The following is a 26,168-nucleotide window of genomic DNA, read 5'->3' on the forward strand; positions in this document are numbered from 1 at the left end:
GTGTCTCGGATTTTCAAACAGAATAATATGAATACGAAATGCTCTGTGACCAGGTTGCAGCATTCTGATGCCCCCATATCTTCACTGTAAAAGTAACAGACTAGTAGGAGGAAATATAATATCCCCCCACCTCATAAACAAACATAAGCACAGTGATTGGCTTTGAGGAATCGATCTGTACATTAAATAACCATGGTGATGTCCTCGCCTCAAATGCCTCAACTGATCCTGAAATAAATTATTGACTACACACACCGCTTTTGAAAAAGGACTCAACATGTCTCCACAGTAATAATCTTGATGTAAGGGGCTGATCTAACATAAGGTGGTACCGCCTGGTTGTACGTTTGACGTCATGGAGATACATTCGAACTGTCAACCTGTCCAACAGACAACACTATATAAAAGTGTAGCTAGCTACACGACAGGTGTGTTTACCGCGTAGGTTACAAGGTGGCGAGCCGAGAATTTCACCAGAAGTTGTGGTTGTAATTTTTGGATTACCATGCGCGTAGAGGAGTTAATTCATTGAGATGTACATGAGTTACCTGCTGGATAAAGAAACCGGAATGTACTCAAATTCCATGAGACACCCGACTCAAACTCTGAACAGTCAGAACTTCATGCAATATGCGGGGTTCACCAGTTATCATCACGTCACGGGCATCAGTGACCCTCATGCCCAGAAGACAAGTCTGTGGAACCCCGTTTACGAAGCCCCGCGAGAGCTGTGGTCACCTTATGGCCACAGCGCGGGCTTCCCCGGTTCGAGCCCCGTCATGGAACAGATACGGTTCAGTTCTCCCGAACTGACTACCATCCCGCCTGCGGGGCCGGGAACTCTCCCATCACTCGACTCACCTACCGGGCAGTACTCTCCAGACTCACAGAGAAGAAACTCGTACACTGGCATTAGACGCAATGTACATTCATCCAGTACAGGTAACATTCCCAAATCCCAGTTTCTTTTAGTATATCTTAAACAACAAACCACATACGGTTTGATTTTACTTACCCTTTTAATAATAATATAGACTAGTTGTAGTTTTAACACAAATTTAGCATTTTAATTTACCATTTGATTGAGCATTTATCTCTGATGACCTACATTTCATAATCTTACTATGACAATTTTATAATCTTACTATGACAATATTGGGGCTAACAGGTGCTTCTGGAACCAGCCCTAGGTAAAATTCGTTTTCTATAGGATATTCGGTTTTCTCTCGTCAATAGCTATTGAACCATGAATGCCATGACTATGAAGATGGCATATACTGAATCAGGGGTGGATGGAGAAAAAATAAATACAGTACCAGTCAAAAGTTTGGACACACCTACTCATATCAGGGTTTTTCTTTATTTTTTATTATTTTATACATTGTAGAATAATAGTGAAGACATACAAACCATGAAATAACACATATGGAATCATGTAGTAACCAAAAAAGTGTTTAAAAAATCTAAATATATTTTATATTTGAGATTCTTCAAAGTAGCCACTGTTTGCCTTGATGACAGCTTTGCACACTCTTGGCATTCTCTCAACCAGCTTCATGAGGTAGTCACCTGGAAAGCAGGTGTGCCTTGTTAAAAGTTAATTTGTGGAATTTCTTTCCTTCTTATTGCATTTGAGCCAATCAGTTGTGTTGTGACAAGGTAGGGGTGGTATACAGAAGATAGCCCTATTTGGTAAAATACCAAGTCCATATTATGGCAAAAACCATCAAGCGCTATGATGAAACTGTCTTTCATGAGGACCGCCACAGGAAGAAAGACCCAGAGTTACCTCTGCTGCAGAGGATAAGTTCATTAGAGTTACCAGACTCAGACATTGCAGCCCAAATAAATGCTTCACAGAGTTCAAGTAACAGACACATCTCAAAATCAACTGTTCAGAGGAGATTGCGTGAATCAGGCCTTCATGGTCGAATTGCTGCAAAGAAACCACTACTAAAGGACACCAATAAGAAGGAGAGACTTGCTTGGGCCAAGAAACACGATCAATCTGTCCTTTGGTCTGATGAGTCCAAATTTGAGATTTTTGGTTCTAACCGCCATGTCTTTGTGAGACGCAGAGTATGTGAACGGATGATCTCTGCATGTGTGGTTCCCACCGTGAAGCATGGAGGAGGATGTGTGATGGTGTGTGGGTGCTTTGCTGCTGACACTGTCTGTGATATATTTAGAATTCAAGGCACACTTAACCAGAATGGCTACCACAGCATTCTGCAGCGATACTCCATCCCGTCTGGTTTGTGCTTAGTGGGACTATCATTTGTTTTTCAACAGGACAATGACCCAACACACCTCCAGGCTGCGTAAGGGCTATTTGACCAAGAAGGAGAGTGATGGAGTGCTGCATCAGATGACCTGGCCTCCACAATCAACTGACCTCAACCCAATTGAGATGGTTTGGGATGAGTTGGACCGCAGAGTGAAAGAAAAGCAGCCAACAAGTGCTCAGCATACGTGGGAACTCCTTCAAGACTGTTAGAAAAGCATTCCAGGTGAAGATGGTTGAGAGAATGCCATCAATGTGCAAAGCTGTCATCAAGGCAAAGGTTGGCTATTTGAAGAATCTCAAATATAAAATATATTTTTTATTTGTTTAACACTTTTTTTGTTACTACATGATTCCACGTGTTATTTCATAGTTTTGATGTCTTCACTATTATTCTACAATGTAGAAAATAGTAAAAATAAAGAGAAACCCTTGAATGAGTAGGTGTGTCCAAACTTTTGACTGGTAGTGTATGATACCTACTGTCACGAGCTGATGTGGATGTGGTGTTGGAGTCAGGCGCAGGACACAGAAGCTTAGTCCAACAGACTTTACTTGTCAAAACACGACAATACAAAATAACGGGCCTCAACACAACGGAGGCGAGCGATTACGCATACTGTGCGTAAATACACAAAATACAAGTGATTACGCAAACAGTGCGTCAATACACTAAATACACGAGAGCAAATACAAATCACCAACGGACAGGCGGACAACAACACACAACTACAAACAAAACCAAAGGAAACTTATAGGTGACATAATCAATACGTAATATGGAACAGGTGCACTAATCAGACAAAACCAAACAAACATAGAGAACATCAAACGGTAGCAGCTAGTACTCCGGAGACGACGAACGCCGAAGCCTGCCCGAACAAGGAGGAGGAGCAGTCTCGGCGGAATTCGTGACAGTATCCTCCCCTTGACGCGCGGCTCCAGTCGTGCGCCGACTCCGGCCTCGGGGACGGCCAGGAGGACGTGGAGCAGGGCGCGTAGGATGACTACGGTGGAACTCAGTCAGGAGGGATGGATCTAAAATGTCCCACCTAGGCACCCAGCACCGTTCCTCCGGACTGTACCCCTCCCACTCCACGAGATATTGTAGACCCCCCATCCGACGTCTCGAATCCACGATGGACCGGACTGAGTACGCCGGAGCCCCCTCGATGTCCAGTGGGGGCGGAGGGGTCTCTCTTATCTCACTCTCCTGGAGTGGACCAGCTACCACCGGCCTGAGGAGAGACACATGGAACGAGGGGTTAATGTGATAGTCATTAGGCAGTTGCAACTTGTAACACACCTCGTTCAATCTCCTCAGGACTTTAAATGGCCCCACAAACCGCCGGCCAAGCTTCCGGCAGGGCAGGCGAAGGGGCAGGTTTCGAGTCGAGAGCCAGACTCGATGTCCAGGGGCGTAGACTGGACCCTCACTGCGGTGGAGATCGGGCGCCGCCTTCTGCCTGCGGATGGCCCGCTGCAGATGTACGTGTGCAGCGTTCCACGTTTCTTCCGAGCGCCGAAAACCACTCATCCACCGCAGGAGCCTCGATCTGGCTCTGATGCCATGGTGCCAGAACCGGCTGATAACCTAACACACACTGAAAAGGGGTCAGGTTAGTAGAGGAGTGGCGAAGAGAGTTCTGAGCCATCTCTGCCCAGGGGATGTACCCCGACCACTCCTCCGGCCGGCCCTGGCAATAGGATCTCAGAAACCTACCCACATCCTGGTTTACTCTCTCCACCTGCCCATTACTCTCAGGGTGGTAACCCGAGGTAAGGCTAACCGAGACCCCCAAGCGTTCCATGAACGCCCTCCAGACTCTAGAGGTGAATTGGGGACCCCGATCAGACACTATATCCTCGGGAACCCCGTATTGCCGGAAGACGTGGGTGAACAAAGCCTCAGCGGTCTGTAGGGCAGTAGGGAGACCCGGCATAGGAATGAGACGACAGGCCTTAGAGAACCGATCCACAACGACCAGAATAGTGGTATTCCCCTGAGAGGGGGGAAGGTCCGTAACAAAGTCCACCGAGAGGTGAGACCACGGCCGTTGTGGAACGGGCAGGGGTTGTAACTTCCCCCTGGGCAGGTGTCTAGGCGCCTTACACTGAGCGCACACCGAGCAGGAGGAGACATAAACCCTCACGTCCCTAGCCAATGTTGGCCACCAGTACTTAACACTAAGGCAGTGCACTGTCCGGCCAATACCTGGATGTCCAGAGGAGGGTGACGTATGAGCCCAATAGATAAGACGATCACGGACCTCGAGCGGCACGTATGTCCGACCCACTGGACACTCTGGGGGAGTAGGGTCGGTGCGTAACGCCCGCTCAATTTCCGCATCGACCTCCCATACCACCGGTGCCACCAGACAAGACTCCGGCAGTATGGGAGTGGGCTCAATGGACCTCTCCTCTGTGTCATACCGCCGGGACAGGGCGTCTGCCTTACCGTTCTGGGACCCTGGGATGTAAGTGATCTTAAAAACGAACCGGGTCAGGAACATGTTCCACCTAGCCTGACGAGGGTTCAATCTCCTAGCTGCCCGGATGTACTCCAGGTTACGATGGTCAGTCAGAATGAGAAAAGGGTGTTGAGCCCCCTCAAGCCAATGCCTCCACACCTTTAGGGCTTGAACCACGGCTAACAGCTCCCTGTCCCCTACGTCATAATTACGCTCCGCCGGGTTGAGCTTTTTAGAATAAAAAGCGCAGGGACGGAGCTTAGGAGGCATGCCGGAGCGTTGCGACAGTACTGCCCCAATACCGGCCTCTGACGCGTCCACCTCTACCTGGAACGCTAAAGTGGGGTCCGGGTGCGCCAGCACCGAGCCGAAGTGAACAGGTCCTTCAGTTTACAAAACGCCCTGTCCGCTTCAGCCGACCACTGCAAACGCACCGGGCCCCCCTTCAGCAGGGAAGTAATGGGAGCTGCTACCTGTCCAAAACCCCGGATAAACCTCCGGTAGTAATTGGCAAAACCCAAAAACTGCTGCACCTCTTTAACAGTGGTTGGGGTTTGCCAGTTACGCACGGCTGACACCCGGTCAACCTCCATCTTCACCCCTGACGCGGACAACCGATGACCCAAGAAGGAGATGGACTCCTGGAAAAACAGACATTTCTCTGCCTTGACATACAGGTCATGCTCCAACAGCCTACCCAACACTCGGCGCACCAGGGCTACATGCTCGGCTCGGGTAGCAGAGTACACTAGGGTGTCGTCAATGTACACTACCACTCCCTGCTCATGCAGGTCCCGGAAGATCTCGTCTACAAATGATTGGAAGACTGAAGGAGCATTCATTAACCCGTATGGCATGACAAGATACTCATAATGACCTGAGGTGGTACTAAATGCCGTCTTCCATTAATCTCCCTCCCTAATGCGCACCAAGTTATAAGCGCTCCTGAGATCCAGTTTTGTGAAGAAACGCGCTCCGCGTAATGATTCAGTCATACTCGCAATCAGAGGTAGAGGGTAACTGTATTTCACAGTGATCTGATTGAGACTACGATAATCAATACACGGGCGCAAACCTCCATCCTTTTTCTTCACAAAAAAGAAACTCGAGGACGCAGGGGAAGTGGAGGGCCGTATGTATCCCTGTCTCAGGGACTCAGCTATGTATGTTTCCATAGCCGCCGTCTCCTCTTGAGACAGAGGATACACATGGCTCCGCGGAAGTGCCGCACCTGTCTGGAGGTTTATCGCACAATCTCCCTGTCTATGAGGTGGCAATCGCGTCGCCCTCGTCTTGCTGAACACGAGTGCCAAATCCTCATACTCAGGGGGAATGTGCATTGCGGGCACTTGGTTCGGACTCTCCACCGTGGTCGCCCCAACGGAAACACCTAAACATCGCCCCACACACTGGCCAGACCATTCCTTGAGAGCCCTCTGTTGCCACGAAATGGTGGGGTCATGGGTGATTAACCAAGGAAGCCCCAGCACCACGGGATATGCAGGAGAGTCAATTAGGTACAACTGAATAATCTCCTCATGACGAAAACTGCCCTGAAGCGGCGGGAAAACTCTGCGTAGCTGATGGTGGCGGCGTCTATTCCCCTCCATTCGGCTTTGGCCCACTCCAACGCCTTGCCGGAGAGACAGGAGATGAGGGCGGAAACGCTCTCGTATCCCGAGGGCGCCGGGTGTATGGTGGCCAGGTAGAGTTCCACCTGAAGGAGGAACCCCTGACACCCGGCTGCGGTGCCATCATACGCCCTCGGGAGCGAGAGCCGAATCCCACTTGATTCCGGAGCTGGTCTGGTGGGGCTGGCCGATGGTGGTGGTAATGTAGGAGGAGGTGTGGGCACGCCTCCCCTTTCCCATCGGCGCAGGGTGTTCATTACCTCCTGCATGGCAGAGCCGAGTTGCTGGATCCTGGCGTCCTGGCAGCTGACCCGATCCTCCAGCGACTCGGTCGCCGCCGCTGCTCCTGCTAACTCCATAGTATGGTGTGTTGTTCTGTCACGAGCTGATGTGGATGTGGTGTTGGAGTCAGGCGCAGGACACAGAAGCTTAGTCCAACAGACTTTACTTGTCAAAACACGACAATACAAAATAACGGGCCTCAACACAACGGAGGCGAGCGATTACGCATACACGAGAGCAAAGACAAATCACCAACGGACAGGCGGACAGGCGGACAGGCGGACAACAACACACAACTACAAACAAAACCAAAGGAAACTTATAGGTGACATAATCAATACGTGATATGGAACAGGTGCACTAATCAGACAAAACCAAACAAACATAGAGAACATCAAACGGTAGCAGCTAGTACTCCGGAGACGACGAACGCCGAAGCCTGCCCGAACAAGGAGGAGGAGCAGTCTCGGCGGAATTCGTGACACCTACTAATGGTCTAGTTACTTGAGACAGAAACAAAAGTAGAGAGGTTGGTCGGGGAGGATGGTGGGCATAATCTAGCCATCCAAAGGTTCCAGTCGGGCCGGGACAACTGTAGCATTTTTGCTAACCTTCCCTTAACCCTTATTTTAAACTTAACCCAATTCACCTAACCTGCTATGTAAATTCACCTTCCCTTTGTCAGTTTAGTTCTCCTAACTTTTGTTGTTAGTTCCCCAAACCCCAATGCAAATTGTCCCTGTCATTTTAATTTGATGTTAAGCAATATGGTCTCAAATAAAGACGTGCAATATTATATGTCCTCCAAGATGTATGATAAGTCACATCCTCCAATTCGTATGCTATTGTATGACCGGTTAAGATGGATGATACTATACATTCTCTAATTCATATGATATTGTACAACCACTATTCCATTCATAATGTAACCTAACGTAATGTAATATCATACTAAATAGAGTGTCACAGATTTGTGTACAGAATAATATGAATTGCCCTGAGACCACGTTGCATGCAAAGGTTTCCACAGTTGATAAGAAATTGTTCCACTGAACTCATAGAGCAACGTAAACACAATGCAAACATCATATTACAATGTAATAATTTAATAATCTGCATGATGCCAATAGACACAGTCAACTTGACCAGGCCTATTATTTCCTTAATAAAATGTGTTTATTTTGTAACAGCATTTCATTTACAAAGGAAATCCTCTGATACAGTAGTCTACCGATCGTTGAACAGCCCTAAAACAGTATGTTGATTTACCAACTTCTCAGAGAGTAGAACACCTATTAGACAAATAGCATTTGTGTTGATCCGATGTCAGTACTCAATGGCAGACGTCAGGTTTTGAGTTTTGACTTGGTGTACAGGACACAGGACAAGCATTGGTGACACACTGACAACAGAATACATATTCATACACGTCCCAGAACCATTACAAAACGTCACACACATCCATCAAACAAAACCTTTTCACCTATCCCTTTGGTTGGTGAAAGATTTGAGTGAAAAGCTAACAGCCGAGGACAGGGAGTCAGTGACCTGTGGTTCCCCACCCTCTCTGTCCACTGTGGGGGTGACAGGCTGGGCAGATAAGGCTGACAGCCAGGGGTTTGGCTGGTTGTCTCAGGACAGGACCAACCCTCCTCTCCAGGAAACTTCCCTGGTCTTATCTCAACCCACCTCGCCCTGTTGCGATCAATATACTGTCACACCGTGCCGTCAAGACTTCCCCTGTGGATCAATACCATCTCCCTGACTCATCCATCCCTGGCGCTGTGTGTGTTTGGTGGGATGTGTGTGTGTGTGTACGCACGCAAGTGTGAATGAATGGCTACCTATGTAAACACCTATGTAAACAGTTCTCACAGTGATAAGAACCACAATAGTAATGTCTTATGGTCTCTTACACAGTGGTTATGATTAACATGATTAATAGGGTAGTTGAGGCTTTCACGGGCGCCAGGGAGTTTTCAACCATCCCGGTGTTACTCCATGTCACCATCAGCAATTTCAGCAGTCTATGGTGACACTGTTCACACATTGTACAGCCTGAGTCATGGAAACATATTCACATTGTTATTGGAGGCTTTGTGCTTAGCTAGACATGTTATGGATGTTTTTGCCAATTCCTTCCAGAGTTGTCATACAGTTTTTGTATTTCTCATCACCTCATACTATATAAATGTAACCCAACCTCTTAAACGTTAAGTTATTTAGATGACTTTTGTTATAATGTAATTGTTTTATCAAGGCATATCAAGGTAATTTGCTTATAAATCAACTTCTGGCTGACAGCCCCGCTTCCCTGCTTCAATGCAGTAGGCCTTGGATGGCTCTGAGGTATGGGGTTACATATCAAAAGCCATTTGAGGGTCGGGAGTCCCGCCTTAACGTTCATTCGCTGATTGGACTGTCCGTCAATTTGTGGCAAAACAATATATCACAGTGCTGTAGTCCCATCGTTCTGCAACAAACAGACATCGATTTATATTGAAGTAAAAACAACTTGATGTGAAACAAAACCACTTTGTGTTCATCACAGAGGGACAAACTTTAGATTAGATGTAAACTGAGATCTTGACGAATATGTAGAGTTGTTGGCCAACTCTGTGGTACATTCACAGGGGGAGGGAGAACAATGAATGATAGCAGTGTACCAGGAAATGAGTTGGATTTTCCCTGACCACTACAGTAGTTATGTAAAAAAAATATTACAGTAATAAAGCAGCTGAAATCTTATATCATGTCAATTGTAAAGTTGATTGTGAGTATATGTAGATTATTAGAAAACAATCAAGCCCTATTTCTCACAAATAGGTTGTTCATAGCATATGAAATAAAACATATATGATGTACTATTTTTCATACTACTATTTTTCATACTACTATGGCAGTAAAAATTGCATACAAATCATAGATAAATAATAAATACTAAACAAAAAGCAAAATATCAGGGCTTTCATAACAGTATAGGCCAGGGTATTACTACATACTGCTGTTTTATACAGCCAGCCACTTAACATTAAAGTTCAACAGCTTTTAAATGTTATCATCAGTTATTATAATGTATTGTTGTGTTGTTGTAACATTGTCATTCTTGTGTCCAGGAGGGAAGACGCGCACCAAGGACAAGTACAGGGTGGTGTACACAGACCAGCAACGCCTAGAGCTGGAGAAGGAGTTCCAGTCCAGTATATACATCACCATCAGGAGGAAGACAGAGCTGGCCCTGGGCCTCACCCTCTCAGAGAGACAGGTGGGTCAGAGAGACAGAACTGGCCCTGGGCCTCACCCTCTCAGAGAGACAGGTGGGTCAGAGAGACAGAACTGGCCCTGGGCCTCAGCCTCTCAGAGAGACAGGTGGGTCAGAGAGACAGAGCTGGCCCTGTGCCTCAGCCTCTCAGAGAGACAGGTGGGTCAGAGAGACAGAGAGACAGGTGTGTGTTAGAGAGACAGTTGGAGAGCTGTAGAATAAGTTCCAGTACAGAGCTGGCCCTGGGACAGCCTCTCAGAGAGACAGGTAGATGGCAGAGAGACAGACAGGCTTGTGAGAGAGACAGGCGTGTCAAAGAGACAGATGAGAACAACAGGCAAGTCTCTGAGAGCCATGTGGGTCAATGAGGATCAATTATTTAGAATCCAATCAGTTTCAGAATTTCTTGTTTGGGTCGCAGGGGAGTTTCAGAACTACAGGTGGATTATCTGTGCATAGAAACATCACCTCACACTGTAGGTACATTCTCATTATTCTCTGACATCATCGCAGGTGAAGATCTGGTTCCAGAACAGGAGAGCCAAGGAGAGGAAGATAACCAAGAAGAAGATCCAGCTGTCCCAGCAGGCTTCTACGACCACTCCCACCCTGACCCCGCCCAGCCTGGTTGACCCCAGTAACGGTTCCATGGCAACCAGCTCCAGCAGCAGCTTGTTGTCAGAGACTATCAAAGAGGAGTACTGAGGAGTTCCTTTACCGTAGACCTACTGTACAACACTGGAATAACCATATCAAACTGGAATTCTCATGACAATCACTACAGAAGATGTAATTGACCTCAATGATATGATGATGAAAATACTATTTCATGCATCTTGCACTACACACCTCTAATATAATACTACTTTTTGTGTTTGATATAGGCCTAACTCAATGAAAGAAAGAGAGAGAGAAGCACATGTTACACTATGCAAATGTATAAAGACACTAACTGCTTTTGTGTTGATACTGTATTTTCTTAACCCAATTAATTTGTAACTGCAAAATAATGGTAATGTTTTGATCTGAAGCACGTTTTGTTTTTTTCATATATTTTGTATGAAAAGTTTGATTGGTTTTGAGGAGCTGTGAAGGGAAATTAAATTGAAGAGATGTTGAGAGAATGTGTATTTACTTTAATATTAAATCAATGAGGATAGTGGAGCATGATTCCACCAGTCCTTTTGTTTGGGCAGTGAAAGTCTGTTAGGCCTTTTATTGCTTGTATGTGCATGTTTGTCAATAGAGCTCGCCAGCTTGTGGTCCTAAAAAACAGACATGAGATACCTCTGGTTAGTTCAGCCATTCCTATGGGGAAAAGGAATGGGGAAAGAATGGGGTTTTGGGGATAAACACCGAAAATAAGGTCTGAGATCTTAAGCGTTGTGTTCTCTGAGACAATATCAATCAGTTAATATGACCTTTATGAATGATGAAGCCTTTGTGCTTTATGGGCTGACGTTAGCTGATGAAGATTCTCATATAGGCTTAAGAGATCGTATACGTTTTGCTCTGTTTACCACAGACCATATTTTCAGTGTTTAGACTAAAACCATCCAAAAACTCCATTCATTTCCCCATAAGCTTTGTCCAACGAGCCATGGCGGAATTAGTGCCTACAAAAAGACGCCATTACTATTGTTCTCTATAATGTTAACAGGCAGATCTAAGGGTGTGGTGGGCAAAGCTAACCGCACTAAGCTCACACCAAACTAAATAACCACCCAAATGAAACTGAAATGAATACAGGTTTACTTTGCTGATGGGCATTTTGAAGTTATTGGTACAAACATTACTGTGTTGCGAACGACCTTACAAGCAAATAGGCTACAGATAGATGTTGTTTGTGTCCGATTTTGCCAAAATGGACACCTGAAAACAAGTTTGAAAACCACTGTTGTATACTCTGTAGGTGCCAACTTAGACATCTATGATCACCAAGGAGGGAAACCACTAGTTTTAGCCGTTTACAGTCTCTCCACAAATTATTCCTTTGTGATTGCAATGCCAGAGGAAAAAGATAAGCGTAAAAGTCATGATTGCTCAAACTTATAAATGTTGCAGGGTTTTAAAAGGATCAAAGACTTATCCAAGTCTTATCCAAGCTGTTTGCATCACATGATGATGGGGACTGTGCCCATTGCATTGCTGTAAAACGTATATGGGGATGTAGACACTTACTTCCTGATTATCGTCCAATAGGAGACAGAAGACAGAGGAAGAAGACGTTAGTTAGATAGATGATTAGAGCAGCAGACCTGGGCCACCGGTCCTATAGATCAGTAACCACATAGAGGTAGTGAGCCTGGGGTTATGGAGAGTTCACCTATGATGAGCCATAAAGACTGTTTATACTCCTCAGATGGGATGACCTCTGTACTGTAGTATCAAAGACGACAGGCACCAATGGCTGCTTGCTTTTCAAAAACACGCTTTTATTACCAAATTGCAATTTTTTCATCACACAGCGGCATCAACAATAAGCATGAGAAATGATTCCTCTGCATATTCAACAATATTCCACATTATGTTGTCAACACTGTTAGAAACATCAGTATCCTTATTTCTCAACATCCTCTTCCCAATGCAAGCAGCCAATGTGTTCTATTCTTATTTTGATATGCAGTATAATTATTTAGTAAGAGAACATATGGGGAGATAACCAAGTATGGTGATGTCTCCAAAAAAAGCTGATTACCTCTAGCTGAGGGGATTCGACTGGAAATCATGTGACTCAAACAGGAAATGCATCAGCAACTTTATAAACTGCAATACCAGATATGTGGAAACAAATATGTTGATGGTGTGAAAAGATATGGCCATGTCATGTATCTCAGTTTTTTATTTTTTTACATTAACATGTGATTGCAATAGCTCAAAAATAACATTTGTTAAAAAATATAAAATACTCTTATTTGTTGAATGTCTATGAGGACAAGCGCCATGGCATCCACACATGTACTGTATGTACATACATTTCTGATGATATCTAAGATAGTTCATTATACCTTCATACAGCACCTGCACATCAAGATGTATCCATTGAGGGAGATGGACTGCATGCGTTAAAGTACCGACTTAAGGCATTGGAAATGAAAATTCCTGTTATGCAATTATTACAAATTCCTCACAAATTCTTTAAACAGTATTGAATGTTAGAGAATGACTAACCCTCCCGTTGTCCTAGGGTCAAAATGACCCGCCACTGTGTTGAACCAACTTTATTTAATTTTTATATTTTTGGGATCATTTGTGAGAAGGAGGCAGTGAGACTTTAAAGAAAGTATCACTGCCTCCTTCTCACAAATGATCCAAAAAATATAAAAATTTAATAAAGTTGGTTCGACACAGTGGCGGGTCATTTTGACCCTAGGACAACGGGAGGGTTAAAGAATGATGTAATTATTTCTGTCATGCAGCAAAAACATTAAATATTTTGTGACATATCACACATCTGAAACAAGTAACAAGTGACCACCACACAACCAAGTAGAATAACAGTTTCTGAAAGAAAGAAATGCAGGCATGAAAAACAGAAGTAATGTCTCCACTTCTTGGAAACAGACACTAATGTACTAATATGTGTGAACATTCAAAAAACACAGCTGTAACTGTAACTAAGACAACAAGATTCAACATGTTTGTCATCTGTGTCAACTCTGGACCTCTCAGGGGTTGAGTCCCAATAATCTCTCCTTCCTCCTGAAGCGTGAACTTGTTCACTACTCACCACATATTTCAAGGCATTGGATTACTGTAGGCATGGGCTACAGGAAGTTTGCATTTACCAGTCATTCCCTTTCAAATCCATGTCTACACCAATCCAATGCTTTGAAATATGTGGAGAGTAGTGCATACGTCAAGAGAAGGGAGAGATTTGGGACGCACCAGTGATTCAACTCAGACTCTGAGTGATTCAACTCTCAGCCTCCTATTCTATCTAGACAGTACCTTGCTCACTGGCCTTTCCGTACACTGGCATACATACAGTCCTCCTCCTCAGGTGTGTCTACCTTCATCCTGGGACCCTCTAATATTGTAATCTGTCCATACTCCACCGGCTGCTGGGGACCCCCCGCCACTTTCACTTGTCCATACTCCACCTCCACCGGCGCCTCCCTCTCCTTCTGTCTCATTTCCTTCCTCAGTATCCTGACATCAGCATATTCCACATCCTGGCTGTCATCCTTAACTGTGGTGAGAGAGATGACTAGAGAGACAGAGCGAGAGAGTGAGACAGAGACAGAGACAGAGAGAGTGAGAGGGAGTGACAGACAAAGAGTGAGAGAGAGAGAGAGGGAGAGCAAGACAGACAAAGAGAGAGAGAGAGATGAGGGACAATGTCTGACAGACCAACCAACCTGCACATGTCCTCTATGCCATTGTTCAATGTATGGTTAGTTTGACCCTTGATTATTGTTGTTACTGATGTCCCGTTGACAATATTGATTATTATTTTTTTCATTATGTTAATATTGTAAATCTCCAAAGTAAGTTTTGGCAATATGTACATTGTTACGTCATACCAATGAAGCAAATTGAATTGATAGAGCGAGAGACAGAGAAAGCGAGAGAGGGAGAAAGAGATCGAGAGCGAGGAGAGAGAGAGAGAGAGAGATTACGTCTAAATATCTCTGACAGACTGACATGGAAAATTGTAGTAATTGAGAAACATGAAGATCTACAGCTAAATGTCCTCTAACCTGGAGTCTTTGAAGGTTTATTTTTCTTCTGGACACAGTAAACTGCCAACAGCATCAGTAAGACAAGGACCACTCCTGCCAGAGACCCTGCTGCCATCCCTAATTGCTCTGTGGCTAAGAGAGACGAAGACACAACAACACATAGGAGTGAAGCTCCATTGTAAAAACATCTTCATGATAATAATGACACCAATAATACATCAGAATAAGCATGATCACTTACTAAAAATCCAAAGGGTTGGAGGGGAGTTAGTACTAGTGTTGTTAGTCAAGCCCTGGGTGTGATTGCTGGGTCTGGAGGTCATTAGGGTGTCATGCCCCAGGCCCTTACCAGTGGAGGTTTTACTGGTGGGGGCCTCAGTCACCACTGTTGTAGGCTCAACACACAGGATACTACCAGTGGCATTCACCCACTCTGATATCTTTGTCCCGTTGGTTAAGGTGCAGTTAGCATAAGTGAGCCCTGTAGGCAATCCAAATTAAAAGTAATCACATGCGTATCTGAATTACATGTAAATACTGGCAAATGGATAATGCTGTTTCTAAACAGGTCAATTTTCATTGTTAAGTATTTGTCATTGATCATTATAATCACCATAACTATTATAATTAATCATTGATCTTGTTGGTCATAACAATATGTATTTATAACTAAGTAAATTAAACAGTAGCTTACCTGGACAGTGTGAGATTATCTTGCTGACAGCAACACTGCTGACGTTGTTTCTGATGGTACAGGTGAGATTTCCAGACAGGCCTTTCTTCAGAGTGATGGTGTTTGTCTCATCACCAGGAGAGGTCTCAGTGTCTCTCAACGTCTGTCCATCCAGAGTCCAGCTGTACTGGGGACCGTCCCCCTCAGAGGAGCAGGACACCCTCATCTCTCCAGAGGACAGACAGTCAGATGACAGTTGAGGAGAGGACACTGGAGCTGTGGGGGAAGAAGGATATGTAACTGTAGTAAGAGGTCAAAACACATTAGAACACAACACCAGCCATTCTTCTTGAAAGCCACAGAAGCTACTGTAGTCAACAGGAGGAGCAGATTCATGATACACAATGACTGCATTTCAAATAACCAACAGATGATTTAATGTTGATGGATGTGGTTATGACTCTATGTACCAACTACAGTAGCCTATGAAACAAAAATGACTCCATGGTTACACATAAAATGCATTTCTCATCATTTTGATTATTAGGTAGTCACATATTTTTTGTTTAGCCAAAGAGAAATATGTAGAGCTTGTCAAAGTTATCATTTGTAATAATTATTTGACAACATTAACTTTATAAAGAGTTAGTTAATTACCTTCGATGAACAGTTGTAGTCCACTGGTCCAGATGAATGTCCCGTTTGTATAAAAAGTATCTATCAGGTATTTACCAGAATCATTCCTTCTTGTGTTATTTAACCTAAATGTCCCATTGTTTGTAAAGAAGTGTACTCTGTCTTCAATGGGGCGGTTTCTTATTACCAGTTTGTCATTCTTCATTTTGAATATCTCTTTTTTAGTAACAATTGTGCCTTTCGAAAATATGAGTTCATCATTTCCCGTGGCATTAGTGATCAGCTGGAGATAGACAGTTCCTCCCAGAGCTCCATAACACTGAGATCTGTTCTGTCTAGCATCACAGGAAGTCTCCAAGCCTGAAGATCAAGAAGAAAAATATACACGATAGTGACTATCACTGTTCTAACCCATGTCAAGTCATGTATAATTTTACAGATGAGGATACAAGCGACTAACAGTATAACCAAACCAACAGCATCAACGTAATAGAGAACAGAAGTCAGTGATCATTATCATGGAACAGTGAGTAAAGAGAAAACTGTCTCTAAGTGTTCTGAATATTGTCTATCATCATCTGTCATTTCTGCTACATGATATACAAGACTCCTTATATTATATTCTGCATAAAAGAAGAGGGAAGCCAACATATAAAGTTGTTTCTTACCATGAGACACTCCTGCTGAGATCACCAACAGTCCTAAAACAGCCTCCATCTCTCTTTAGGGTCTCAGTTTATCAAATGAACCTTCAGTACTTCAACAAAGTCCTCTATTTTCTATTCAGAGCTGAATTTCCATAACCTGGCAATGTTTTACAGCATAAACAAAACCAATGCAAGAATAGTTTGAGAGACAGCTGTTCCTGCCACTCAGAATAGTTTTTCCAGTTTGTGACAAGCAAAAGAAGAAGTGTAATTGTGACCCTATTCATAGGTTCTGACTCACAGGAGAAAATCACACCCAGGGCTTGACTAACAACACCAGTACTAACTCCCCTCAGACCCTAAAGAGGAAGAGCCACGTCAAAGTTTCACTTCTTCATTATATAAAAAGCCAGGCTCGCTACATGTCTCCTGTGTGATGGATTTAGACAAGAAATTAAATACAGTATGTGATAAGTGAGGCTACTTTTGAGAGATGTTGGCGCCTGATTCGTTGTGTCAGGGCAGAGGTCAGCTCTCACACACTGCTGTCCAACACTGACATGAAGACACTACCTTCTTCACAATTAGTATGTGCTTTCACTCCATTTTAGATTGTGATAATTTGAAAAAGAAATTAAAGAACTGAGAGAGAGAGAAAGACAGGAATTTGAGAGGAGGAGAGGTGAGCGAAATAAGAAGTGAAACAGAGAGGACCAGTAGATCAAAGTACAATGTTTCCCTAATAGTGGTTTGTGACTCTCTGGTGTCTTCGACCGGCTGCAACTGATTCCTTTTGGGTTGAAGCTGTTGGCTGGACACAATAACATGTTGTAGATGGAAATGGTTAGTATGGCTGTATGTTGAGACTTAAAAGGTTAAAAAGCATGTTCAATCTATAACAGAAGGACTCACTATGGAAAGTGTATACAGTTTAGTTGTTCATATACATTTCATGTACTTCACCGTAGGGATGGTATTGGCCAGGTGATGAGCGGTGCCTGGTTTCCTCCAGACGTAACACTTGGCATTCAGGCCAATGAGTTCAAGTTCTGTTTCATCAGACCAGAGAATCTTGTTTCTCATGGTCTGAGAGTCCTTTAGGTGCCTTTTGGCAAACTCCAATCTGGCTGTCATGTGCCTTTTACTGAGGAGTGGCTTCCATCTGGCCACTCTACCATAAAGGCCTGATTGGTGGAATGCTGCAGAGATGGTTTTCCTTCTGGAAGGTTCTCCCATCTCCACAGAGGAACTCTGAAGCTCTGTCAGTGACCATCGGGTTCTTGGTCACCTCCCTGACCAAGGCCCTTCTCCCCCAATTGCTCAGTTTGGCCGGGCGGCCAACTCTAGGAAGAGTCTTGGTGGTTCCAAACTTCTTCCATTTAAGAATGATGGAGGTCACTGTGTTCTTGGGGACCTTCAATGCTGCAGACATTTTTTGGTACCCTTCCCCAGATCTGTGCCTTGACACAATCCTTTCTCGGAGCTCTACGGCCAATTCTTTTGACGTAATGGCTTGGTTTTTGCTCTGACATGCACTGTCAACTGTGGGACCTTATATAGACAGGTGTGTGCCTTTACAAATCATATCCAATCAATTGAATTTACCACAGGTGGGCTCCAATCAAGTTGTAGAAACATCTCAAGGATGATCAATGGAAACAGGATGCACCTGAGCTCAATTTCGAGTCTCGTAGCAAAGGTTCTGAATACTTATGTAAATAAGCTATTTCTGTTTTTTATTAAATTTGCAAAAATGTCTAAAAACCTGTTCTCGCTTTGTCATTTTGGGGTATTGTGTGTAGATTGAGGAGAAAAAAAAATGTTTTATCCAGTTTAGAATAAGGCTGTAACGTAACAAAATGTAGAAAAAGGGAAGGGTTCTGAATACTTTCCGAATGCACTGTATATGAAATGTATTAATTACACTGTTAGAATGTTGCAATCAAAATGACTGCTCATTAACTTGAAGGGGGGTCCCTCGAGGCCCAGTCTATAAAGTAATTTTTTTAAATTGTGCAAGCAAGTGCGCACATAGGAGGTTACCATTAGACAGTCCTGCTGACTTCATCGGAACACCACAATCAGTGGATTCACTATTGAAGTTCCAAACTTGGATCACAAACTAAATCAACCTGCCACATCGTGTGACTAGGATGTTTGAGCAAAACACGCAATAGTTTGTGACACTTCAGGGAGGGGAAAGGAAGTGTTTTGAACACAGTCTTGATCTCACTTCTTCATTTCACAGAGCAATGCATGAAAATGTTGTATACAATAAGGCATTAAATAAGATACAACACAGAAGTAGGATACACCACACTCACAAGTGAACAAGAGATCTTGAGAATAGATTTACATGAGGGCTGTAAGAGGAAATGTGATTTTGTCACACTAAATGTAGTCAGCGAGAAATTGATGCCTCAAAATGAGAGAGACAGAAAGAGAGAGTGAGAGAGACGCTAAGTTCCCAAAAAGCTACTTTCCGCATTTCATTGTTTTGAAGAAAGATTCAGCTGAGAAAGAGCAGGACGTACCAAATCACCCCACTAAAAGATTAAATCTACACTACATGATCAAAAGTATGTGTACACCTGCTCGTCCAACATCTCATTCCAAAATCATGGGCATTAATATGGAGTTGGTCCCCCCTGAGCTGCTTTAACAGCCTCCACTCTTCTGGGAAGGCTTTCCACTAGATGTTGGAACATTGCTGCGGGGACTTGCTTCCATTCAGCCACAATAGCATTAGTGAGGTTGGGCACTGATGTTTGGTGATTAGGCCTGACTCACCGTCAGCGTTCCAATTCATCCCAAAGGTGTTCGATGGGGTTGAGGTCAGGGCTCTATGCAGGCCAGTCAAGTTCTTCCACACCAATCTCGACAAACCATTTCTGTATGTATCTCGCTTTGTCATGCTGAAACAGGAAAGGGTCTTCCCCAAACTGTTGCCATAAAGTTGGAAGCAAAGAATTGTCTAGAATGTCATTGTATGCTGTAGCGTTAAGATTTACCTTCAATGGAATTAAGGGGCCTAGCCCGAACAATTAAAAACAGCCCCAGACCATTATTCCTCTTCCACCAAACTTTACAGTTGGACCTATGAATTGGGGCAGGAAGCGTTCTCCTGGCATCCGCCAAACCCAAATTCATCAGTTGGACTGCCAGATGGTGAAGCGTGATTCATCACTCCAGAGAACGCGTTTGGAAACCCATTTCATGAAGTTCCTGACGAACAGTTCTTGTGCTGATGTTGCTTCCAGAGGCAGATTGGAACTCGGTAGTGAGTGTTGCAACCCGAGGACAGACAATTTTTACGCGCTTCAGCACTCAGCGGTCCCTTTCTGAGCTTGTTCTGCGAGCTTGTGTGGCGTACCGCTTCGCAGCTGAGCCATTGTTGCTCCTAAATTTGACAAACTGACTTGTTGGAAAGGTGGCGTCCTATGACGGTGCCACGTTGAAAGTCACTGAGCTCTTCAGTTGGGCCATTCTACTGCCAATGTTTGTCTATGGAGATTGCATGGCAGTGTGCTCGATTTTATACACCTGTCAGCAACGGGTGTGGCTGAAATAGCCGAATCCACTAATTTGAAGGGGTGTCCAAATACATTTGTATACATGCTGTACAGTTGAAGTCGGAAGTTTACATACACCTTAGCCAAATACATTTAAACTCAGTTTTTCACAATTCCTGACATTTAATCCTAGTAAAAATGCCCTGTCTTAGGTCAGTTAGGATCACCACTTTATTTTAAGAATGTGAAATATGAGAATAATAGTAGAGAGAATTATTTATTTCAGCTTTTATTTCTTTCATCACATTCCCAGTGGGTCAAAAGTTTACATACACTCAATTAGTATTTGGTAGCATTGCCTTTAAATTGTTTAACTTGGGTCAAACATTTCGGGTAGCCTTCCACAAGCTTCCCACAATAAGTTGAGTGAATTTTGGCCCATTCCTCCTGACAGAGCTGGTGTAACTGAATAAGGTTTGTAGGCCTCCTTGCTCGCACACGCTTAATCAGTTCTGCCCACAAATTTTGAGGTCAGGGCTTTGTGATGGTCACTCCAATACCTTGACTTTGTTGTCCTTAAGCCATTTTGCCACAACTTTGGAAGTATGCTTGGGGTCATTGTCCATTTGGAAGACCCATTTGCGACCAAGCTTTAACTTCCTGACTGATGTCTTGAGATGTTGTTTCAATATATCCACATAATTTTCCTTCCTCATGATGTCATCTATTTTGTGAAGTGCACCAGTCCCTCCTGCCGCAAAGCACCCCCACAGCATGATGCTGCCACCCCCGTGATTCACGGTTGGGATGGTGTTCTTCGGCTAGCAAGCGTCCCCCTTTTTCCTCCAAACATAACGATGGTCATTATGGCCAATCAGTTCTATTTTTGTTTTATCAGACCAGAGGACATTTCTCCAAAATGTACGATCTTTGTCCCTATGTGCAGTTGCAAACCGTAGTCTGGCTTTTTTATGGCCATTTTGGAGCAGTGGCTTCTTCCTTGCTGAGCGGCCTTTCAGGTTATGTCGATATAGGACTGGTTTTACTGTGGATATAGATACTTTTGTACCTGTTTCCTCCAGCATCTCCACAAGGTCCTTTGCTGTTGTTCTGGGATTGATTTGCACTTTTCGCACCGAAGTATGTTCATCTCTAGGAGACAGAACGCGTCTCCTTCCTGAGCGGTATGATGGCTGCGTGGTCCCATGGTGTTTATACTTGCATACTATTGTTTGTACAGATGAACGTGGTAGCTTCAGGCGTTTGGAAATTGCTCCCAAGGATGAACCAGAGGTCTACAAAAAAAATTCTGAGGTCTTGGCTGATTTCTTTTGATTTTCCCATGATGTCAAGCAAAGAGGCACTGAGTTTGAAGTTAGCCCTTGAAATACATCCACAGGTACACCTACAATTGACTCAAATGATGTCAATTAGCCTATCAGAAGCTTCTAAAGCCATGACATCATTTTCTGTAAATTTCCAAGCTGTTTAAAAGCATGGTCAACTTATGACCCACTGGAATTGTGATACAGTGAATTATAAGTGAAATAATCTGTCTGTAAACAATTGTTGGAAAAATTACTTGTGTCATGCACAAAGTAGATGTCCTAACCGGCTTGCCAAAACTATAGTTTGTTAACAAGAAATTTGTGGAGTGGTTGAAAAATGAATTTTAATGACTCCAACCTAAGTGTATGTAAACTTCCGACTTCAACTGTATATCCACAGTAAAACAAGTCTTATATCAACATAACCTGAAAGGCCGCTCAGCAAGGAAGAAGCCACTGCTCCAAAACCACCAACCGTTTGCAACTGCACATGGGGACAAAGATCGTACTTTTTGGAGAAATGTCCTCTTGTCTGATGAAACAAAAATTTAACTGTTTGCCCATAATGACCATCGTTATGTTTGGAGGAAAAAGGGGGTTGCTTGCAAGCTGACGACCACCATCCCAACTGTGAAGCACGGGGGTGGCAGCATCATGATAATAATAACATGCCATTTAGCAGACGCTTTTATCCAAAGCAACTTACAGTCATGCGTGCATCAATTTTTGTGTATGGGTGGTCCCGGGGATCGAACCCACTACCTTGGCTTTACAAGCGCCGTGCTCTACCAGCTGAGCTACAGAGGACCACATGCTGTGGGGGTGCTTTGCTGTAGGAGGGACTGGTGCACTTCACAAAATAGATGGCATCATGAGGAAGGAAAATTATGTGGATATATTGAAGCAACATCTCAAGACATCAGGAAGTTAAAGCTAGGTCACAAATGGGTCTTCCAAATGGACAATGACCCCAAGCATACTTCCAAAGTTGAGGCAAAAATGGCTTAAGGACAACAAAGTCAAGAAATTGGAGTTGCCATCACAAAGCTCTGACATCAATCCTATAGAAAATGTGTAAGCAGAACTGAAAAAGCGTGTGCGAGCAAGGAGGAATGGGCTTTTCTGACACAACTTGTATCATTCTTTATAATCTAATTATCTGATTCTGTGGCTAATAATGAGTGAACATGCTAATAGTATAAATGTATAACATTACAATACTCTAAATGTATGAAGAGAGAAATAATGTAGAACATTAACACGGACATTAAATAATGTAGAACATTAACATGGACATTAACACGATCATCTCTGGTATGGCATTAGTATGAATCTCTTTTGTCATAAATATGTCTTCCATACACCAATAATGCATCTGCAATTATTAGGGGACACTAAACAATACTTCATCAATTACCCTAGTGATTTTTCCCATACGATCAATGCAATAGATGGACAACTGCATAGGAACCCAAACAAAGAATACAATTACCATGAAACACTCCTGCTAACATCACAAACAGTCCAAACACAGCCTCATGTCTCTTCACAACACAACGCTCATCTTAGCAAATGAACCTACTGTTCTTCAACAAAATCCTCTATTTTTTAGCAATCCTCTATTTTCTACCAGTGTAATTTTGACCTAACCCTATTCATAGGTTCTGACTCAGAGGAAAGAGGAAGAGCGTCATCAAAGCTTCACTTCTTAATTTAAACAGCCAGGCTGGCTACGTCTCCTCTGTGATGATATCAGATAAGAAGTGAGGCTACTTTTGAGTGTGAAGAAGAGATGTTGGCGCCTGAGAAAATAACACCTCATTCGTTGTGTCAGGGCAGTTGTCCGCTCTCTGTCACGGATTCTGCCGAGGCTGCTCCTCCTCCTTGCTCGGGCAGGCTTCGGCGTTCGTCGTCCCCGGAGTACTAGCTGCTGCCGATCGATGTTTCGGTGTTTGTCTTGTTTAGTCTTGAGTGTTTACACCTGTTCGCTATTATGTTTGATTGTAGTCCCTATATTTACCCCTGTCTCTCGTTTGGTAAATTGTGTGTTATTGTTTTGTCTCCCGTAAGGTCGGCATTGCTGTGTCGTATGCGTGTATTTTGTTTCCTCCCTGTTAGGAGGTTTTGTTTTGTATGTTCTTTTACTGGTTAGTAAAGTACGTCTGCCAGTAGCTCTGTGTCCTGCGCTTGACTTCGCTCACCGCATATACGTCGCCGTTGACACTCTCACACACTGCTGTCCAACACTGACATGAAGATACTACCTTCTTGTCACACCCTGATCTGTTTCACCTGTCTTTGTGATTGTCTCCACCCCCCTCCAGGTGTCGCCCATCTTCCCCATTTTCCCTAGTGTATTTTTACCTGTGTTCTCTGTTTGTCTGTTGCCAATTTGTTTTGTTTCGGCAAGCCTACCAGTGTTCCCCCCTTGCGCCTGTCTTTCTCAAGTTCCTGTTTTCCTGTTTTTGGCCATTCTGCCTGCCCTGACCCTGACCCTGAGCCTGCCTGCCGTTCTGTACCTTTTGGACTCTGATCTGGTTTACTGACCTCTGCCTGCCCTTGACCTGTTGTTTGCCTGCCCCCTGTTTTATTAATTAACTTTTGTTTCTTCGACACTGTCTGCATCTGGGTCTTCTACTGAAACGTAATAGTACGAACTGGCCTTGACTGACCCAGCAGACTCAGACCAGCTCCGCAATGCCATCTCCTCCCAAGTAGCCACCATTGGAAGGCACGAGGAGTTGCTTCGTGGTCTCATGGAAGGGTTCCAGACCTTGGCCGAACGCCATGACTGAGAGTTTAAAACATTGCTGGAGCAATTCCGCGGGTTGTCTGTTAGGCCGCCTACCACGACGCTAACCTCCCAGCCCCTCAGTAACCCGGCTGTTAGCAGCGCAGCCTCCCCGGCCACCCCGGTTTCCCGAACCCCGGGGGGGCCCAGATAACCGGATGTTTGTTCCTGATGCTGTCCGCTCCTCTGTCCTGGAGAGGGCACACTCCTCCAGGCTTGCCTGCCACCCAGGCTCCCGTTGGACCCTGGCCATTGTGCGACAACTCTTTTGGTGGCCTACCATGGTTCCTGACGTCTCTGCGTTCGTCATCGCTTACACGATCTGTGCGCAGAACAAAACTCCTCGGCAAGTTCCGGCTGGTCTGCTCCAACCTCTGCCCGTTCCTCACCATTCCTGGTCTCCCATATCCCTGGACTTTGTCACGGGTCTTCCCCTGTCTGATGGCAACACCTACATCCTGATGGTTGTGGACTGGTTTTCCAAAGCCGCCCACTTCATTCTTCTCCCCAAGCTACCCACCGCCAAAGAGATGGCCCAGCAAAGGGTGCAGCACATCTTCCGGATCCATGGACTGGTCTCCGACCGGGGTCCTCAGTTCTCGTCCCGGTTCTGGAAGGCCTTCTGCACACTCATTGGGTCATCGGCCAGCCTGTCCTCCAGTTTCCACCCTCAGTCCAACGGCCAGTCTGAGCGAGCCAACCAAGACCTGGAGACGACCCTGCGCTGCCTGGTCTCAGCGAACCCCACCACCTGGAGCCAGCAACTAGTGTGGGTCAAATACGCCCGCAACACCCTTTCAAATACGCCCCGCAACACACTCAAAGGTCTTTCGCCCTTTGAGTGTTCCCTGGGTTATCAGCCCCCGCTCTTCCCAGAGGAAGAGATCGGCATACCCTCAGCCCAGATGTTCGTCCGCCGCTGTCGTCGTACCTGGAGGAGAGCCCGGTCGGCTCTTCTCAAGACCACCTCCAGGTATCAACGACAAGCGGACCACCACCGGACCCCGGCTCCCCGGTATTGTCTTGGGCAGAAGGTATGGCTGTCCATCCGAGATCTGCCCCTCCGGGAGGAGTCCCCCAAACTTTCCAGCTGGTTTATCGGCCCTTTCCCCATCTCCAAGATCATTAGCCCCTCTGCTGTTCGTCTTCAGTTGCCCCGTACCCTCCGTATAAATACCACTTTTCATGTGTCTGGGATCAAACCCGTGTCTGGGATCAAACCCATAACTCACAGCCCTTTGTCTACTGTTTCCAGGATTCCAGTACCTGGTTGACTGGGAGGGTTATGGACCGGAGTAGAGGTGCTGGCTCCCCGCTAGGGACATCCTGGACCCAGGCCTCATCGCTGGGTTTCAACGCCGGCACCCCGTTCAACCAGGTAAGCGCCCAGGTAGGACGCCAGCTGGTGCCCCTAGAGGGGTGGGGTACTGTCACACCCTGTTTGTTTTGACCGTTCTGCCTGCCCTGAGCCTGCCTGCCGTTCTGTACCTTGTCACAACACCCTGGATTATTGACCTCTGCCTGCCCTGACCCTGAGACTGCCTGCCGTTCTGTACCTTTTGGACTCTGCTCTGGATTACTGACCTCTGCCTGGCCTTGACCTGTTTGCCTGCCCCCTGTATTTGTTAAACTTTTGTTATTTCGACACTGTCTGCATCTGGGTCTTCTCCTGAAATATGATACTTCTTCTTCACAATTAGTAGGCTCTTTCACTCCATTTTAGATTGTGATAATTTGAAAAAGAAATGAACAAGTGAGATAGAAAGACAGGAATTTGAGAGGAGATGTGAGAAATAAGAAGTGAAACAGAGAGGACCAGCAGATCAAAGTCCAATGTTTCCCTAATAGTGGTTTGTAACTCTCTGGTGTCTTCGACCGGCTGCAACTGATTCATTTTGGGTTGCAGCTGTTGGCTAGATACAATAACATGACTTTATAATGGACTGAGTTTATATATCACTTTTTG

General features: G+C 44.8%; 2 protein-coding genes across 3 annotated transcripts; one reads left to right on the forward strand and one right to left on the reverse strand.

The window, feature by feature from the left end:
* The first annotated feature begins 307 nt into the window (after positions 1-307).
* LOC121580318 (homeobox protein CDX-1-like) lies at positions 308-11,291 on the forward strand. Its single transcript, XM_041895372.1, has 3 exons — positions 308-942; positions 9,785-9,933; positions 10,444-11,291. Exons 1-3 carry the CDS (start codon positions 534-536, stop codon positions 10,633-10,635), a joined length of 750 nt encoding a protein of 249 aa, XP_041751306.1. The 5' UTR covers positions 308-533; the 3' UTR covers positions 10,636-11,291.
* Positions 11,292-13,245: 1,954 nt separating this feature from the next.
* Positions 13,246-16,859, reverse strand: LOC121580319. 2 transcript variants are annotated; one of them, XM_041895373.2, is made up of 6 exons: positions 16,593-16,859; positions 15,946-16,284; positions 15,310-15,564; positions 14,857-15,096; positions 14,634-14,747; positions 13,246-14,140 (listed from the first exon to the last, which is right to left on the reverse strand). In XM_041895373.2, the coding sequence occupies exons 1-6, from the start codon at positions 16,639-16,641 to the stop codon at positions 13,887-13,889; spliced, it is 1,251 nt and encodes a 416-aa protein (XP_041751307.1). In that variant the 5' UTR covers positions 16,642-16,859; the 3' UTR covers positions 13,246-13,886. The 2 variants fall into 2 exon arrangements, with proteins under 2 accessions (XP_041751307.1, XP_041751308.1); XM_041895374.2 differs by having other exon boundaries at positions 14,965-15,096; positions 16,593-16,858.
* Positions 16,860-26,168: the final 9,309 nt, after the last annotated feature.

The sequence above is a fragment of the Coregonus clupeaformis genome, chromosome 2 (genome assembly GCF_020615455.1).
Source record: "Coregonus clupeaformis isolate EN_2021a chromosome 2, ASM2061545v1, whole genome shotgun sequence".
Classification (NCBI taxonomy): Eukaryota; Metazoa; Chordata; class Actinopteri; order Salmoniformes; family Salmonidae; genus Coregonus; species Coregonus clupeaformis.